Here is a 17,311-nt window from a genome sequence, read left to right as displayed (position 1 = left end):
ATAATTCTATATATATATATGGATCGAGATCAACAGATGAAATGCTAATGCATATCATTATCAAATAATTTGTGGGGTTTAACGCAATGTGACAACATGGTATCTAGCTAATGAGATATTAATTTGGAGAAAAGGAATCTTGTTGACTTAAGAAGGAATTGTGGCAGTATTTTCTACATGGATCAAAGATGAAAAGACAAATGGGAAAATTTGGACATGGCAACATATGATATAGACGACAGACAGCCATGTGATGATAGTTTGGATTGAGGTGGACAAGTGCTGGAGTTTATGGTCTTGACCACCTGGCTACGTTTGACCGATTCTCCTCCATTGCCCTTGATTTAGATTAAATCTTGTGCGTGGTTGTTTATGCTTATTCTGTCATTAAGAATAATATTTAAATTAGCTCTAACCGAGGATTAAAACACAAATAATATTAAAAACCATAGTAAAAGTAACAATTTCTAACATCTCTGTCTTTTCTATCCTAAAATAATAATTACACAGCAAGTGTACAATTGGAAGATATAAAATGTACACATGCAGACACATAATAAGTACAAGGAAGATATAAAATGCACATGCACACACTTGTTCTTCATAAAAGAGATGAGAAAGCTAACTTAATTATCATCGAAGGGTCTTAATCGAAATCATTCATTCCGATCTAGCCTTGCTGCGAGTGCTCGGGAGCAGCAAGGAATTATAAGACATCAAGAGCCAACATGTAGAACTGAGATGAACATGACCCAGATGATTCTGGATAATGTTTTTGTCTCAAACCTGTATAAGATGAAATATCCAGGCGATGCAACATCCTAGATTAGTGATGATCATAACTCCTAGCTAGCTAGGACCATAACTCTTCATTGATTAGTAAAGATCGATAAGATCGATCAGGAACAAGATTGCTAAGTACGTAGCCCTAATGCACTTGCAACTCTATCCTGAAGCACTATTCTGCAGCAGCTAGGTCCACCTTCAAAACAGGATAAGGCCTGCAAAGTTCAATGGAATCTGCTGATCATAGAGGCTAGCGTAGGTGTGTGGTTCATTTCATTTGATGAGCAAAGAGATAAACCCTAGCTAGTGCTAGAACACTCATAAAAGGAAAGAGCTAGGATGTGCACGATTGGCTTTATACAGCAAATTCAAACAGCTCGAGACAATAATTTAAAGGGTCAAAAGCTCACACACATAAGCAAAGCAATACATTGAATTATTGATCCGAAGGTGCAGACAATCTCCTAGCCAATAACGTTGATGTTGCTAGCTAGCTAGCTCAAATTAAAATTTGAAAGCTGATACTGCACAATGCATTTCTCTCATAGCATGGACGTCCTTGCTCTCCACAGTTTGATTTTTTGGACCCTTCTTCTTATTTCGACTGCGGTGAATATTGTCAAATAATATTTCCTGCAACTTTTTTATTTTATTATTACAAAACTTAAGGATGTTGACAAATTGGATGGAAAAGAAGATGCTCCGGTTTTTCCTGTTTGTACTTTAGTTTCTCTTGCCTCCTTTCGACATCAATAATTGTGAAAAAATCCATCACTAAACCTAATATAAAGAAATGCATATTATAAATATATTATGTATAGGGCAGCATCGCTAGCTATATTTGGTTTTTCAACTAATTAACTGTTTATTTGACCAAATTAAATACTTCCTTAATGTAATTATACCATGCCCATTTAAGCAACTTACTTTTTTTCCTTTTTTGGTACAAAATAATAGATCAAAGAGAACTACCTTCGAACCAAAAAGCATAAAGAAAAGGTCCCCGAAGCTCAAAAGGAGCTTTCTAAATCGATGATGTGAGAAATACGTAGCCAACTTCTGAGACATAATTAGCATGTGGTACGTATGTATGTAACAATATTTTAATATTTGGAATTTAAATTATTTTTACTTCCTTAATGATTACAAAAAAAAGCACGTACATGCGAGTTTATTTTATCATTAAGTTCTATACTATTTTTAAAAAAAATAATAATTTTACTTTTATATTTTAACTTCCAAAAAAGTCTATTTATTTTGATCTTTTCATGCTCTTAAAAGTATATATTAATTAATTGATTTATTTGTGTCTCTTTTTCTTAGTTTCCTATTTTTTTTGAATGTCCTGTTTCTCTCACTTGTAAAATAGCTTGTAATTGTAAATGGTGAGGGAGTAGTGGGGAGGGACCAGCATGAGATGAGAACTAGGCAACGTGGCAAAATCACATGGTGATGGGCCAACATGAGAGTTGTAGGTGTCAGCACTGCGTTCCTGGTTTCAATGTTATCCTTTTCTTTTCTTTTTTCTCTGCTTTTTACTATTTTTATTTTATTTTCCAAAAACCAAAAAGAGAGAAAGAAATAAGAAGAAAAGGAGCCAAAAATATTCGACGTCCACTCCGTTACAGAAACATCACCTTCCAACAAACAAACGGCCAAGCAAGAACCGACGTTTTCAAATTTTCGAACAACTACCTTAGTACCGCATGTGGCTAGCTAAAAATATTCGAGGATGCAATGGAAATTCCTTTTATTCTACCACTTTGCGGATAATAAATATATTCGATAAAATAAATATTTACTTAAGTTAATTTTTGCATAGAAAGTTTAAATCTACTCGATTATAGGTGAATCAATGCTTCACTTGTATTAATAATATCACAAGGATTCCAATCAAAATGTGTTTTTATTTTAATAATGTAATAGGTAACTCAGTAATAATAGTTTGAGACAAACGAGTTTGCTCTTCGTATGATTTCAGGTTAAGCCCTGTGATTCTTATATAATGGTCACTGGAGACTTATATGGTTGTTAACTTCAGGCCCCGTGGGATTAGTCGAGATGCACGCAAGCTGATCCGGACATCCATGTTAATAAAAAAAAATGTGTTTCTATTTTTTTTTATTTTTTTTTGTCTCGGATGCATAATTAGGTTTCATTTTAGATAAAACCAACATGTGTAATTTTTTTAAAATAAAAGTAAATCTTATTTTTATGAGAAAAATATGGATAATACTCCATTTTTTTAGACGGTGTTTTAAAGAAAAATATCAAATTATGAGTTTATATATATGAGTTAAAATTGTCTACTTGATTGATGTAGTTGATTATGATATTATTATTGGCTTTTGCATTAAATCTTGTGATGTGATTAGTTTGATTTACATGTATCGTCTTTATTCATTTTAGCAATTCTTAAAGTCAATTTTCACTTATTAAAAATATTTTTTTTATTTTTTAAATAGATTTTTATTTTTTATTTTTTTTTGTCAAAGATAAGATTTTTTTTATTAATAAACTAGTGATATAAATTCGGCTTTATAACCCCAGATGGTACCAAAAACAAATACAAAAGGATTAAACTCTAGGTATAAATTAGTGATATAAATTAGGCTTAATCTATCTAGATACATGAAATGAACTTCCACTTAAAAATCTAATATAAAAAAATAAAAAAAATCCATAAAATCTAAAAAAAAAGACCTAGAAGATAAAAAAAAAACTATAAAACAAAAAATGTCAAAATGTAAAAATATAAAGCCGAAAATGAAAAAAAAAATACTATCGTCAACAACAATAGCTAAGAAAAATATTAATACTTTCAAAATCTCAAAGAATGATTATACACAAATAAACAATGATTCTATTAATTTTTAATAAAAAAAAGTTAATAATTAGAATCATAAAGGATTATTAGATTGGAACATGGCGTTATATTTCCAATCATGAATAAACCAAACATTGCTCGAAAGAAAAAGATCAAAGGACAGCAAGGCAGCACGTTACGTAAACGCCGTCAACTTTGTAACCTCGATTTCCGTAACTTTAGAAGTGGGTCCGGTGAGAGGAGGAGGAGTAGGAGGAGGGGAGGGGACTGCGGAGAGGCCGGTGGTGTTGGTGCTCTTAAATGGAGGTTTTTTAAAATTTAATTTTTTTTTATTGTTTAGAATTCTTTTTTATATATATTTTAAATTATTTTAATTTGTTAATATTAAAAATAAATTTTAAAAAATAAAAAATAACTATTTTAATATTTCTTTTTTTTTTAAAAAAAAAAACAACTACAGCTGCATTCCCATCACTAACGTCTGAATCGTTCACCATTGGATGTAATATCTCCACTTATCATGTGGGTCCTACTCCGAAGAATTAAAAAAATGAAGTATAGATCATGTTGTTTTCCTACTCATCATGTACTTGACGTGATCACACGTGCCTTGACAGAGAGCCACTTTGGCATGTAAAAAGACACTAAGCTTTCACTGATTGGACATTGATTGTTACTTTCCGCGTTGGTGCGTTTGGTCCTAAAGTTGACCAGTGATACCCGTCCAAGTGGTCATGGGAGTGGTAAAAGATGGTCTCCCCCACTTCCTCCAGGTGGGGGCGTGGGCGATTCTCTTCTCTCTTTTTTTTTTTTTTTTTTTCTTTTTGAAAATTACACAATTTCCCCCCCTTTTTTTAATCAGAAATTTTTAGTTTTATAAATTATTTTTATTAGATTGATTAGCTTACGAGTATTTATCAAAACAAATTAGATAATTTTATTTTTTTACTTTCAGAAATATTTTGATATTTTTATAGTGTATTTAAAACAATAAAATACTTATTTATTCCTGATTAATTTAATAATAAATATTGACAAAAAATCTAAAAGCCCCCAGTAAGAGTTAAGGTTTATTTTGGATAGAGACACAAGACCATAAAATCATTGTTTTAGTGAACAATGATTTCAGTCAGAAGCTACAATGATTCCTTCCCGAATAGTTCTTGTTAATTTTTCTTCCCTCTGTCACCTTTTGTTTTTCTTTTCTAAAAGATGATGTTATTTCATTTTTTTTAATTAATTTTGATCTTATTAAATTAGAATTAAGTTTAGTTAAGTTAATCAATGGCTGGTTTTATAATTATGGATTAATTAGCAATGAGTGGCCATTCACGGGTTTGTAAACAGATAAGAAGCAGAGAAAAAGGAGATATTTTAAAGCGTACGGGCACCTGATTTATGTGGTGTGGTGTATGTATATAATCATCACACGAGGGAGGCTGAGGACACAGGCACCCACCAGCACCGCCACCATCTCCTTTTCAGCGTTGCGGTGCTGCCACGGCTCTTTCCCTCTCCCACTTTCGTAATCATAAATAAAATTACTCCGCTGACCACTTGTTTAAAACAAGGATTTTACCATCTTCTAGATTCTTAATTTAATTTTGGACATTTTATTGTTTCAGGAGTATTTGATTTTAAGCATGGTTTTAAGATCTGATGCAACCGTGTCCAAGTGTTGATCTAGATTCTAGATTAATCAATCTGAAATTTCTATTTTTTTTAAAAAAAATATATATATTAAAACAATGTTAACTTTTAAAAATAATTATTTTTTATTGGATTGATTAGATTATAAGTATTTATCAAAACCAACTAGATAAATTTATTTTACTATTTTTTTTAATTTTTTTGTTGCTGTGTTGCTACATCAGTCAACTCAAATTTTAAAATAATAATCTTAAATGTACAATAAAGTAAAATAATTGCTTTGTGGATAAGGGTAGCAGTATAATTATATCATAAATAAATTTTAAAAAATAAAAAATTATATTATTTTAATATATTTTTAAAATAAAAAAAATATTTAAAAAAATAATGAATTAAACTATTGTACGTATTATAAAATATTTTAAAAGAAGTCATCCTAGTAAATTCTTAACAATGTAAACTATTGTACGTATTATAAAATCGTGAATTAATTATTATTTTTAGTATTATATAAGATCGGAAGAGCCAATAATACTAAAAAAATAAAACGTACTACTGATTTGTTTTTTTTTTTTTATTAAAATATTAAATTTACAACTTTTTTACTGCAAGTAATATATATATATTTTTTAATTTTTTGATGAAAAAATCTCAAACAAAAACAGATTGGGAAACGCAAAATAAATAAATAAATAACACTTCTTGAGGAATAAGATATCAAATTTACAAGTTTTACGAAGTCTAAAATAATTTTTAAAACTTTTTTCATGGAAAACAAAAAAAAATAAACAGACTGGGAAATGCAAAAAAAAAAATATCATTAAATAAATAAACAATTATTGACAATGAAGCCTTCACTATAAAATATTGGTCACTTTCACTAACACAAGAAATTAAATTAATTAAATTAAATTACTAATAACTACAGATAGAAAGGAAGGGGGAGAATAAAATTCACCATCACTTTCACAAACCCAAAATAAAAATAAAAATAATTCCCATTATTATGGCCTCCATTGTTCCTTATCTCTTCCACTTCCTGTCTCTCTTGTTATTTCACTGGACCTCTCCTCTACCTCACCAGCTGCCTATCATTACTTCACAAATCCTTTCATTTTTCCTCCAAGTGCTAAAACAGAGGAAATAAACTAATAATTCATCTCCCCATGTCACCACCATAACACCAAACAATGAAATGAAACCATAAAGAAACCATCCCTCTCTTTCTTGAACCCTTTTCTTTTGAAATCAAGAAAAAAAACCAAAAAAAATGAAGAGAGATCATCAAGAAACCATTGGTGGTGGTATTGGAAACAGAGCTGAATCTTCTTCTTCATCAATGGAAACTGGGAAAGGAAAATCATGGGTTGAAGATGATCAAGATGCGGGTGGCATGGATGAATTACTTGCTGTTTTGGGTTACAAAATTAAGTCTTCAGATATGGCTGATGTAGCTCAAAAGCTTGAACAACTAGAGATGGTTTTGGGTTCTGAAGATGGAATTTCTCATCTTGCTTCTGATACTGTTCACTATAACCCTTCAGATCTCTCTGGTTGGGTTCAAAGTATGCTTTCTGAATTCAACAATCTACCTTCTACTGATCTTGATTCATCTATTCTTCTTTCCAATAATCGAGATTCACTCCTTGGACAACCTTCCACTATCACCCCCTTAGATTTCCCCAGTAATTCTCAATCTAAAGTATTCGCTGACGACTCTGAATATGATCTCAGAGCAATCCCTGGAGTTGCTGCCTATCCACAACAAGAACTCGATAAGAGTAACGACAGGAAGCGAATGAAGCTCACTCCAATTGGGTCTAATATTGCGCCGGCACCATCTGTGAATTCCTTACAATCTCCCACTGCATCTTCCACTTCTTCTTCATCTCCGCAAGCAATGGCAGTTTCAGGTACTTTGTCAGAGCCCACAAGACCTGTAGTCCTGGTTGACTCACAGGAAACTGGAGTCCGTCTTGTCCACACACTTTTGGCTTGTGCAGAGGCAATTCAGCAAGAAAATCTTAAACTTGCTGATGCCCTTGTTAAGCATATAGGACTACTTGCAGCATCTCAAACTGGGGCTATGAGAAAAGTTGCAACTTACTTCGCTGAAGCTTTAGCTCGTCGAATTTACAAGATTTTCCCTCAAGATTACTGTCTCGATTCTTCATGTTCAGATACTTTAGAGATGCATTTCTACGAAACTTGCCCTTATCTCAAGTTCGCACATTTCACTGCCAATCAAGCCATTCTTGAAGCTTTCGCGAATGCAAGTCGAGTCCACGTTATCGATTTTGGTTTAAAACAGGGAATGCAATGGCCGGCGTTAATGCAAGCTCTTGCATTAAGGCCTGGTGGTCCGCCAGCGTTTCGGTTGACGGGGATCGGGCCGCCGCAGCCTGATAACACAGATGCTTTGCAGCAAGTGGGGTGGAAGCTGGCACAATTGGCTCAAACTATTGGAGTAGAATTCGAGTTTCGCGGATTCGTAGCAAACTCTCTGGCGGATCTTGATGCGGAGATGCTTGGCCTCCTCCCTCCAGAGGTGGAGGCAGTGGCTGTTAACTCGGTTTTTGAGCTGCATCGCTTGTTGGGTCGGCCGGGTGGCATCGACAAGGTTCTCGAGTCTATCAAGGCCATGAGACCTAAAATTGTGACGATTGTTGAACAAGAAGCAAACCACAACGGTCCGGTTTTTCTAGACCGGTTCACAGAGGCCTTACATTATTACTCGAGTTTGTTTGACTCTCTCGAAGGGTCCGGTTTGACTCCACCGAGTCAGGACCTGGTTATGTCCGAGCTGTACTTAGGGAGGCATATTTGTAATGTGGTGGCATGCGAAGGGGCTGACCGAGTTGAGCGACACGAGACGTTGGCTCAGTGGAGAACTCGGTTTGATTCGGCTGGGTTTGACCCGGTTCATCTTGGGTCGAATGCCTTTAAACAAGCTAGTATGTTGTTGGCCCTCTTTGCCGGTGGTGACGGGTATAGGGTGGAGGAGAATAATGGCTGTCTCATGCTTGGGTGGCATACAAGGCCACTAATTGCCACCTCGGCGTGGCAGCTCGCCGCTGGTGATTCACAACAATGACTCAACTCAGCTGAGCTTGAGCTACCGAATCAATGAAAACTCAACTCAGCTGAGCTTGAGCTACCGAATCAATGAAAACTCAACTCAGGAAACCCTTGTGAATTTAGTAGAGTGAAGTGGTTGAGGGTGAGAGTGAGATCTTTACACTCGAGAGGTTTAAGAGTTAAAACCCAACCCAAGTGTGTAATTGTAGTTTTTTTTTTGAACCCCTCTGTCAAATTTTTTTTCTTTTTGTTTAACTTGCTTTGGAAGGCCTTTTCAATGTAATTTCTTAGATTTTTTTTTAAAATCCAGATGTGTATCTATATGTTAACTCTTTAATAAAATGTATCGGTCTTTTTTCACATGGGAGGCAGAGTTATTAAGAAAAAATTCCTAATTTTTTTTATAATTAATATAATTATATACATTTCAACTAATCTCACGAATATCAATTTTTAATTTTTTCTTAAACCTACCTTTGTTTGCATGTCCTGATTCCTTCCTTCTGGCCTGCAAAATGTTTTTGGAATTTTTAGTAAGGAAACGGAGGCCACATGTGAAGGATACTTCTTCTCCCATGTCACCTCCGCCGTGAGAAAATTCTCACAGCACTGTCTAGCAGTCGTCTCTAGACTCATGGGTGTGACTAAGAAAGAAAGATGGAAAACCTTCATGGCAATGGCACCTGGACCTTAGATTCTTAGGTTCGGTCTGGTTTTCTATGATGGCCTCATCCTCTTTTGACTGAATTGGAGGAGATATTTTTTTGTTGCTATTCCACGGTTCCTTTGTGTAAAACTATGAAAGGTGATTTTTTCTCTTTTTTAATTATAATAGGTGCATAAGAAGACTAATATTGCCCATGTAACATGCAGGGGAAATGGTCGTTTCATGTCAAATTCTTATTATTTTTATACGAAAATCAAGTGGTATTTGAGATTGTGGTAGCAATTATTTTTCAAAGTGATTTTTACTTGAAAATATGTTAAGATATTATTAATTTTTTTATTTTTAAAACCAGCACATCAAAACAATCCAAAATAAAAAAAATTAAAATATTTTTCAAATGCAAAAACAAACACACCTTAATTAAAGTAAAGTTTCAAGAATAATTAATCACATTCGTGTCGTACAAAGAGACTCCAATCACATTTATAATACATCCGAGACTAAGAATATATTCGTAAATAAAATTAATCAGATATATCATATACTTAGGGATATAAATCTTATGATGGATGGCTTGAGCCAACCCTGAAAAATACATAGAAAGGACGGCATTAATTTAGTCTTAAGATGGCAGAGATTTTCGGATTAACGATAGATTGACAAGCCATCTACGATGAGATATTTATTTAGCCTAATCAATCGTCGAGAATCACATTCCGAAAAAATGAATAATTGTCCAGATAGGAAAAAAGAATTAGGTACCAAATTCATAACATTTATAGCTGTTTTCTATATATCTCTACGAGAAAGCCAATTACGACCTCAGGTTTACTTAATATATGCTTTGTTTTTTGTTTTAATTTTAAATTTTGAAAATCTCAATCTAAATCTAACCCTTGATTCTTTGAGTTTTTCATGTAGTTCAAACATTTTTCTGCCCCCTCTTAAGGAATTTAGTTCTACTATGCTTAGAGAAACAAAGAGTTGAGGTAAGAAAAAGATTCAAAGACATTCTCGATCCTAATAATATCAAAGAATTATCTCAATTCAATATCTTAAGTTATTAGATGAGGTTTCAGGATATGATTTATATTATTCTCTAACACACCCCATCGAGTGAAAGTCTTTTGAGCTTGAAACTTGCACAGACCCACAATACCATGTGCTTAATTTTTATCAAATAGATGGGGATGGTGAGATTTGAACTCGTGACCGCTTGGTTATCAAGACTCTGATACCATGTTAAAAAACAATCTCAACCAAATAGCTTAAACTATTAAATGAAATCTAGGATATAATTTTTATTATTCTCTAACCAATAAAATAAAAATAAAATTCCACATTTACTTCCAAAAAAAAAAAAACATTGCCAAGTTTTTTTGACTTATTTTCTACGTACAATTTGGAACATGTATTGTATTTTTTTTTTCACCTTCATTATTACTTGAAAGCGATATGAAGAAAGGATATAAAATGCCTCTAAGTAGATCGTAGCCGCGGTCTATAAACGGCTATTTGACCCTAGAAATCTAGAATTCCTTGGAGGATGGCTCATGGAGGGAGGGAGGAGGGAGGGATAGCTTTCATCTTACTCCTTCCGTTGAAAATTGAGTCGAGATTGATTTCTTCTTTTCCTTTTTGGATAACGGGATGGGTTAAGCATCTTTTCCGTTTTCTTTTTTTTTTAACCATCTAGTTTAATTCTAAAAAGACTTTATTATATTGCTATATGTTAAGAAAAAAAAATATAAAACTAGAAAATAAACCAAGATTTTCTTAAAATATTCATTTTCATTTTGCTTATTTCTTTTTATTAATAGCTTGATGCTCTACTCCATAATTGCCCTATTTCTTTTTATTAGATATAAAGTGGTCAAACCAAAAACGAGTGAGATAGGCACTTGACTTCTTGGGTGGATATCACCATCCGGAGACCCTTAAAATCAACCATATGTTCTGATCTTCTGCCTGTTTCCTCTCTCTCTCTCTCTCTCTCTCTCTCTATATATATATATATATATATATATATATATATATATATATATATATATATATATAGGGATAGTAATATATCCCTTTCTTTCTTTTTTATTCATGCAAGAGCCTGTTAACAGGAGCATAGTTAGAATTTATCATTAGTTGGGGAAGCTACAGGAACAAGAGACTATGGGAACATGCACTTTCGGTGACCAACATAAAGAAATACATGCGGCTAATATATATGAAAATTGTTAATATAAAGAAGGATGGAAAAAAAAAAAAGTTAGGGCGCTTGTCAAAATTTTTAGGGTGCCTCGCCTCCGAGATAATGGATAGTTATAAAACAACAAATTTTACAGCAGTTCTTTACATTTCCATGTAATGTGAGACTTTATATATATATATATATATATATATATATATATATATATATATATATATATATATAATTGTATTGGATCTTATTTCATATCATTACAATTATAAATAGACCACATCTATTCTTTCGATCTTTGTTTTATCATACATCATGCTCATCCCACAATAATTTAATTATAAATAAAAGCTAAAAGAGTAATAAATCAAATCCAACGCACTTGTACTTTTTATTTCTCTTAAAGAAATTTAAAATAATGTTCAACATAAAACATGATTATACTATTGATGCACATCATGAAAAAAGTTGTGTAAAGATATACACCAACTTGCATAATACTACTAATAATAATAACAATAACAATAAAAAGTTACGAGAGCAGCGGATAAGTGTTAAATGAGCAACCTTAAAATATTCCTAAAGTTATTAATAATTCTACTGAAATTTTAACAAAGTTTTCTCTATACCTAGATGTACTAAGTTATCAATTGTTTTTTTTGTTTATCACAAGTCATTATCACAAATATGATCCAATTGTCTTGGATCTTATTTCATATCGTTACAATCAAGAGTAGACCACATCTATTCTTTCAGCCTTTATTTTATCATACATCATTCAATAATTACATCATGTTCACCCCACAATAATTTAATTATAAATAAAAGCTAAAAGAGTAATAAATCCAATCCCATGCACTTGTATTTTGAATTATAAAAAAGTACAATCTAACCACATGGTTTAAAATTTTCTTCCAATGCATATATATATATATATATATATATATATATATATATATATATATATATATATATATATATATAGTGCTTATCTTATTTATTCTTTATTTAATCCATTTGCTAACTTATGCGCACTTTTTATTTCTCTTAAAGAAATTTAAATTAATGTTCAACATAAAACATGATTATATTATTGATGCATGCCATGAAAAAAGTTGTGTAAAGATGTACGATAATATCCTACATATAGATTTCATACACAATTCCAAACGTAGATAGAAAATGTCACTAAAAAAGGAGATAGAGTAAGAGATGAGTTAGGTTTAAAAAATTATTTACATGTACAATAAAATTTCCAAATCTAAAGTCCGACTATAACGTAACTATTAGGTTCGCCGATACGAGAAGGTTCTGCAACAAAGAATTTATTAAACATAAGTTTGTATTGTAATATAATTAGTCTTCTAACCATGAATGAAAGTGAAAGCACCCATCCTTTTAATCCAACTCTATTAGAAAAAAATTATAAGCAATAATCATTAATTTCATAATAATAACACATCAAGATATTCATACTCGATATGAGTAGCCTTACTCTCAATTTTAAGTCAATTAGTGTACTTCGATTAATATAGTTATCAAATATTTTGTAACAACTTATTATTGACCTTTGTCTTGTTGAAAACAACTCAATTTACCATGGTTTTCAAATAACTTGCGGCAATAACACAACATTGGCTTTTGCATTTGCAAAAGCAACTAAAACATATTTGATCTTTGAACAATTTCGGAGACTCCACAACATTGGCTTTTGCCTAAGCAAAAACAACTCAATAACATTGGTTTCCAAACAACTTTAGAAATAATCACAATATTGGCTTTCACATTTACAAAAACAACCTGATTACATTGGTTTCTGAACAACTTCGGAAACAATCACAACATTGGTTTTCACTGTAGCGAAAACAACCCGATCACATTGGTTTCTGAACAACTTCAAAACAATCACAACAGTCTTTTTCCGTAGCAAAAGCAACCAAATCACATTAGTGTCCAAACAACTTCAGAAACAATTACAATATTGGCTTTCGCCTTAGCGAAAACAACCCAATCACATAGTCATTTCACATAACTATTTACAATTCATTTTAATTCATTTCATACATAACATTTATAGTTACAACCAAAAATTTAATTGCCATGGCAAAATTGTAGGTAAAACTTTGCTTACTGCTTCTCCAGTCGAGTGAGCTCCTCCGATTGAAGATCATGCCCCTGGTGTCTCCCTGAACTAGACAAAATACTTTTCGTTAATACATTATCTTCAAACCCATATACTCATTTTCTGTACAAGAAATACTTCTTTTAACTTCATACTTAGACTTACTATATTTAACAATTTATAACAAGGCACTAGAATATTGTTTAGTGTTTTGCTCCTCATCAAAGTTGCAGAACTCAGTTTTAAATAGGGTTTATTTCTTTAGCAAGATAAGACACAAATAAAAAACTTCGGTTAAGAAGTTTAAACCCAATTATGCTATTTGCACACCTAAACTCATCCAAATATAATGGAATATGAACTTGCCCTATAACATACAACTTGACCTTTCTCTAGTGTTTTATTTATATTTGGATTCTATAACTTTAAATGGAGTAAGGTTTGTTCCATACAGAATCTAACATCATTAACCACATTTTATATGAAGACATCCACCTCAAATATTATCATTTGCTAATCTATATTTCAGTTTAAAGTTTGATGATAATTGTGTTCATTAGCTTTCAGCCAGACATGTCTTCAGTTTTTTATTATATCTAGAGTTTTATAATTTTGATTTGGGAAAATTCAATCTTGTTTGAAAGTTAACACCCTTATCTACAACTTTCATAAAGAATGACATCCCAAATATTGTCCTTAACTAGCTTAATGTCAGGTCACAAATTAGCTTGTAACACTGTCCAAATTTTCAATTTATAGGTTTTATACACAACCAAATATTTTCATGCATTTCTTTCACTCCTTTTTTTCAATCATAATTTCATAAAAAACATGTCATTTCCACGACAATAATCATTCATAAGATTTCAAACACGTAATTAAATTCGCAAAAGCATGTACCATATGAATTTCTTTAGATATTTAGATTCCAGCGTACAATAATTTATTAATTGATCATAAACACGTGTCATTTTAACATGCACACAAATAATCAAATTGAAAAATATTTTCCTCTATTTTCTTGTTTGGCTAAAGGTTTTAAGGCCTTGGTACCCATCATTTTCTTTAAATATTTTTTAACACCATCATATCTCCTTTACTCTTTTTACACAATCTAACCTTAATTTCCATTTACCCCAAAATTCCCTCTAAGAACCTTAATATAAGAACTTAAATTTTTATATAAAACTTACCCAAAAATGTCAAAAAATGATCTAGAAATGTGTTAATTTGTTCCTAGCTATGTTTTTTTTTCCTTCCCAAAAGCTCCTTCTCCCTCAAACCTTTTGGTCTCCCCTCATTTTCCTTCTGTTGCCGCCAACTTCAGCCTTCACTCTCTCTTTAATTTTTTTTGGTGTTAAATACTCACTCAAGTCTCCTAACACTCTCAAGAATTGATTTGCATATGTTTCTCTCTACAATATCTTTGAAGGAAAGTGACAAGGAGAAAAAGTGACTCCCCTCCCTTTTGTTCTTCTTTTTTTCTACCATCAGCCCCCCTTTCCTTTCTAGGGCTGACAAGTTTTCTCTTCTTTTTTGTTTGTTTGTTTTGTCCCTCACTTATTTATGTCCTACTAATTTAGTCTTTAATTCTCTATGTTTATCACATTAAACCCTACTCTTATCGTTATAAACTTAGTCCTTTTTTTGTTTATGTTTACTGTCACACTTGAAGTTAAGAATTTTATGCCTCACTAATGACCCCTTCTTCAATTATTAACTAAATTCATTCATTCATTTTCTTCTTCTTTTTTGTTTTCGGTCTCTTCATTCTAGGGGCTTACACATTTGGCCTAATCGGGATCTTATTTTTTGAACAACATATACATATATAACACTACCAGAAAATTGATAAATACAAACGGAAATACCGAGGGAATATTTCCGTCGGTAAATTTCCGAGGGATTTTACTGACGGAAATATTCCCTCGGTAGGGAATTACCGTGGGAAAAAAATTAAAACAAAGCAAAAAAAAAATGATGACGTGTCATTTTTACCAACGGAATTACCGACGAAATTATCGACGGAAGAAATGCCGTCAGTAATTCCGTCGGTAAATTTGTTGGTAAAAATGTGAACATTGTTCATCATGTCAATTACAAAGGGAATCACCGACGGAATTGTCCGTCGGTATTTTCCAGAGAGCTTCAAAACTGTTCACTTTCCAATTGCACTGTTAATTGTTGTTCTTTATGGACAAAATCACCGACGGATTGAAAAGTCGTCGGTGTTATTTGGTGGTTTTCTGAAAAAATTCAATTAATTTAAAATTTTTATTTAAATATTACAGACGGAATCACCGACGGATTAAAAAATCATCGGTAATTTTTTGGCGGTTTCTATAAACTTTTTACGAAATTGAAAATTTAAATTAAATATTACCGATGGAATTACCGACGGAATAATTAAAAAATATTAATATTCAATTATCCGTCGGTAACGCGCCCCAATAAAAAGCCTGAATCCCCTTATTTCACAAGAGACAGACCTATTTCTTATTATTATTATTATTATTATTATTCTTCACTATATGTAAAAAAACATCATTAAGGTATGTCTTCTTCTTTCTTCTTCTTCACTATATGTAAAAAACATCATTTCTTATCTATTTCTTTCTCTTCTTTTCTCTCCTCATCTCCTTCTCTTTTCCTCCATGCTTGGGTATGTCTTCTTATTCTTTCTTCTTTTATCCTCTTAGTTTTTTTTTTTAATTAATATGCTTAACGAAATTTTTTTCTCTCTCCTTAGCTTCACTTGCAACTACAATTAAGGTAAGATTTTTCTTTCTTCTTATTTTTTCATGATTTTTTTCACTATATTTGTTTTTTATTTTATTTTTAATTGTTTTTGTTCTTAATAATTGTATAAATGTTGTTGTGAGATTTGTTTTTTCATATGAGATCAATTTTTAGTAGATTTATTTATAGGATTTTTAAATTTTTAGCAATTGCAACTTCATTTTTTTCATATGAATTTTTTTAGTTGAATTTATTTGTTGCAAATTTGTTTGAGTTGATTTTCTTATTCTTTTTTCCAAGCATTTTGAGTATATATTATACAGTGTTAATTTATGTTAATTTAATTATTTTTTAATTTTATAAAATGAATTTTTTTTAAAATGTTTTTAAATCATTACCAACGGAAATTCCATCGGTAATTCCGTCGGTAAATCCGTTGGTAATAAAAAATATTATTACCGAGGGATATACAGACGAAATGAAGCGGATAAATTTAATTTTTTATTACCAATGGATTTACCGACGGACAAAAAATTACCGACGAAAGATTCACCGACGGAGCATTTCCGTTGGTGATTCCGTCGGTAAATTAATTACCGAAGGAATATGTGTCTTACGCCGACGGAAAAATTCCGTTGGTAAAACTGTTAAATCTTGTAGTGTCATAGGAAGGGTTTTTTTTTATTGTGTAACTTAAAATTCAAAACAACTCTAAATAAATAAGAAAAAAATAGCATAAATGCATGTATTAAAAAAATTAATATCATATTTTGTACTAGTAATTCATTTATAAAAGACTACAATTAGAGTGTAACATGCAGTAGAGATTATAGTTATAAAACATGATTTGACCTGAAAAATTAATATGAAAAACGTAGGTTGCAGAGCTTGATATAAATCTAGTTACTAGTTGAAATGATTAAGATTTTAACCTAGCAAAATTCATTTGGTCTGATCAGGATTTTAGTATTCAGAGTGGCCTAGCCAAACTTGGTTCAAGCCTAATTAGGTGTAAGTTAATTTCTTTTTTCATTTAGTTATCTAAGAACTTAATGTATTTATTTAACCAAATTGTATTATCTAAAAACAAGGAAACTTGTGTTTTTCTAATTATGGATTATATTCGTTGTCATGTGAATATTTGAGACTTTAAATTTGATTTGTAATTTAGATATTTGAATTACATTTTTTAATTTAAACTTCTAAATCTTTAAATTGTTATTTATTTTTTGGATTAATTAAAAATTG

At 31.5% G+C, this 17,311-nt stretch overlaps 1 protein-coding gene across 1 annotated transcript; it reads left to right on the top strand.

The window, feature by feature from the left end:
* The first annotated feature begins 6,275 nt into the window (after positions 1 to 6,275).
* On the top strand, positions 6,276 to 8,701 carry LOC7493546 (DELLA protein GAI). The gene has a single exon (XM_002305162.4). The coding sequence runs from the start codon at positions 6,534 to 6,536 to the stop codon at positions 8,355 to 8,357; it is 1,824 nt and encodes a 607-aa protein (XP_002305198.1). The 5' UTR covers positions 6,276 to 6,533; the 3' UTR covers positions 8,358 to 8,701.
* The last annotated feature ends 8,610 nt before the right edge of the window (positions 8,702 to 17,311 follow it).

This window comes from Populus trichocarpa, chromosome 4, assembly GCF_000002775.5.
Source record: "Populus trichocarpa isolate Nisqually-1 chromosome 4, P.trichocarpa_v4.1, whole genome shotgun sequence".
NCBI classification, from domain to species: domain Eukaryota; kingdom Viridiplantae; phylum Streptophyta; class Magnoliopsida; order Malpighiales; family Salicaceae; genus Populus; species Populus trichocarpa.
The sequence above is the reverse complement of the archived record's forward strand: the minus strand, read 5'-3'. Positions and strand labels throughout refer to the sequence as shown.

Bases quoted from the DNA above. Each gene is read 5' to 3' on its own strand.
- LOC7493546 (XM_002305162.4), top strand. From the start codon at position 6,534: ATGAAGAGAGATCATCAAGAAACCATTGGTGGTGGTATTGGAAACAGA.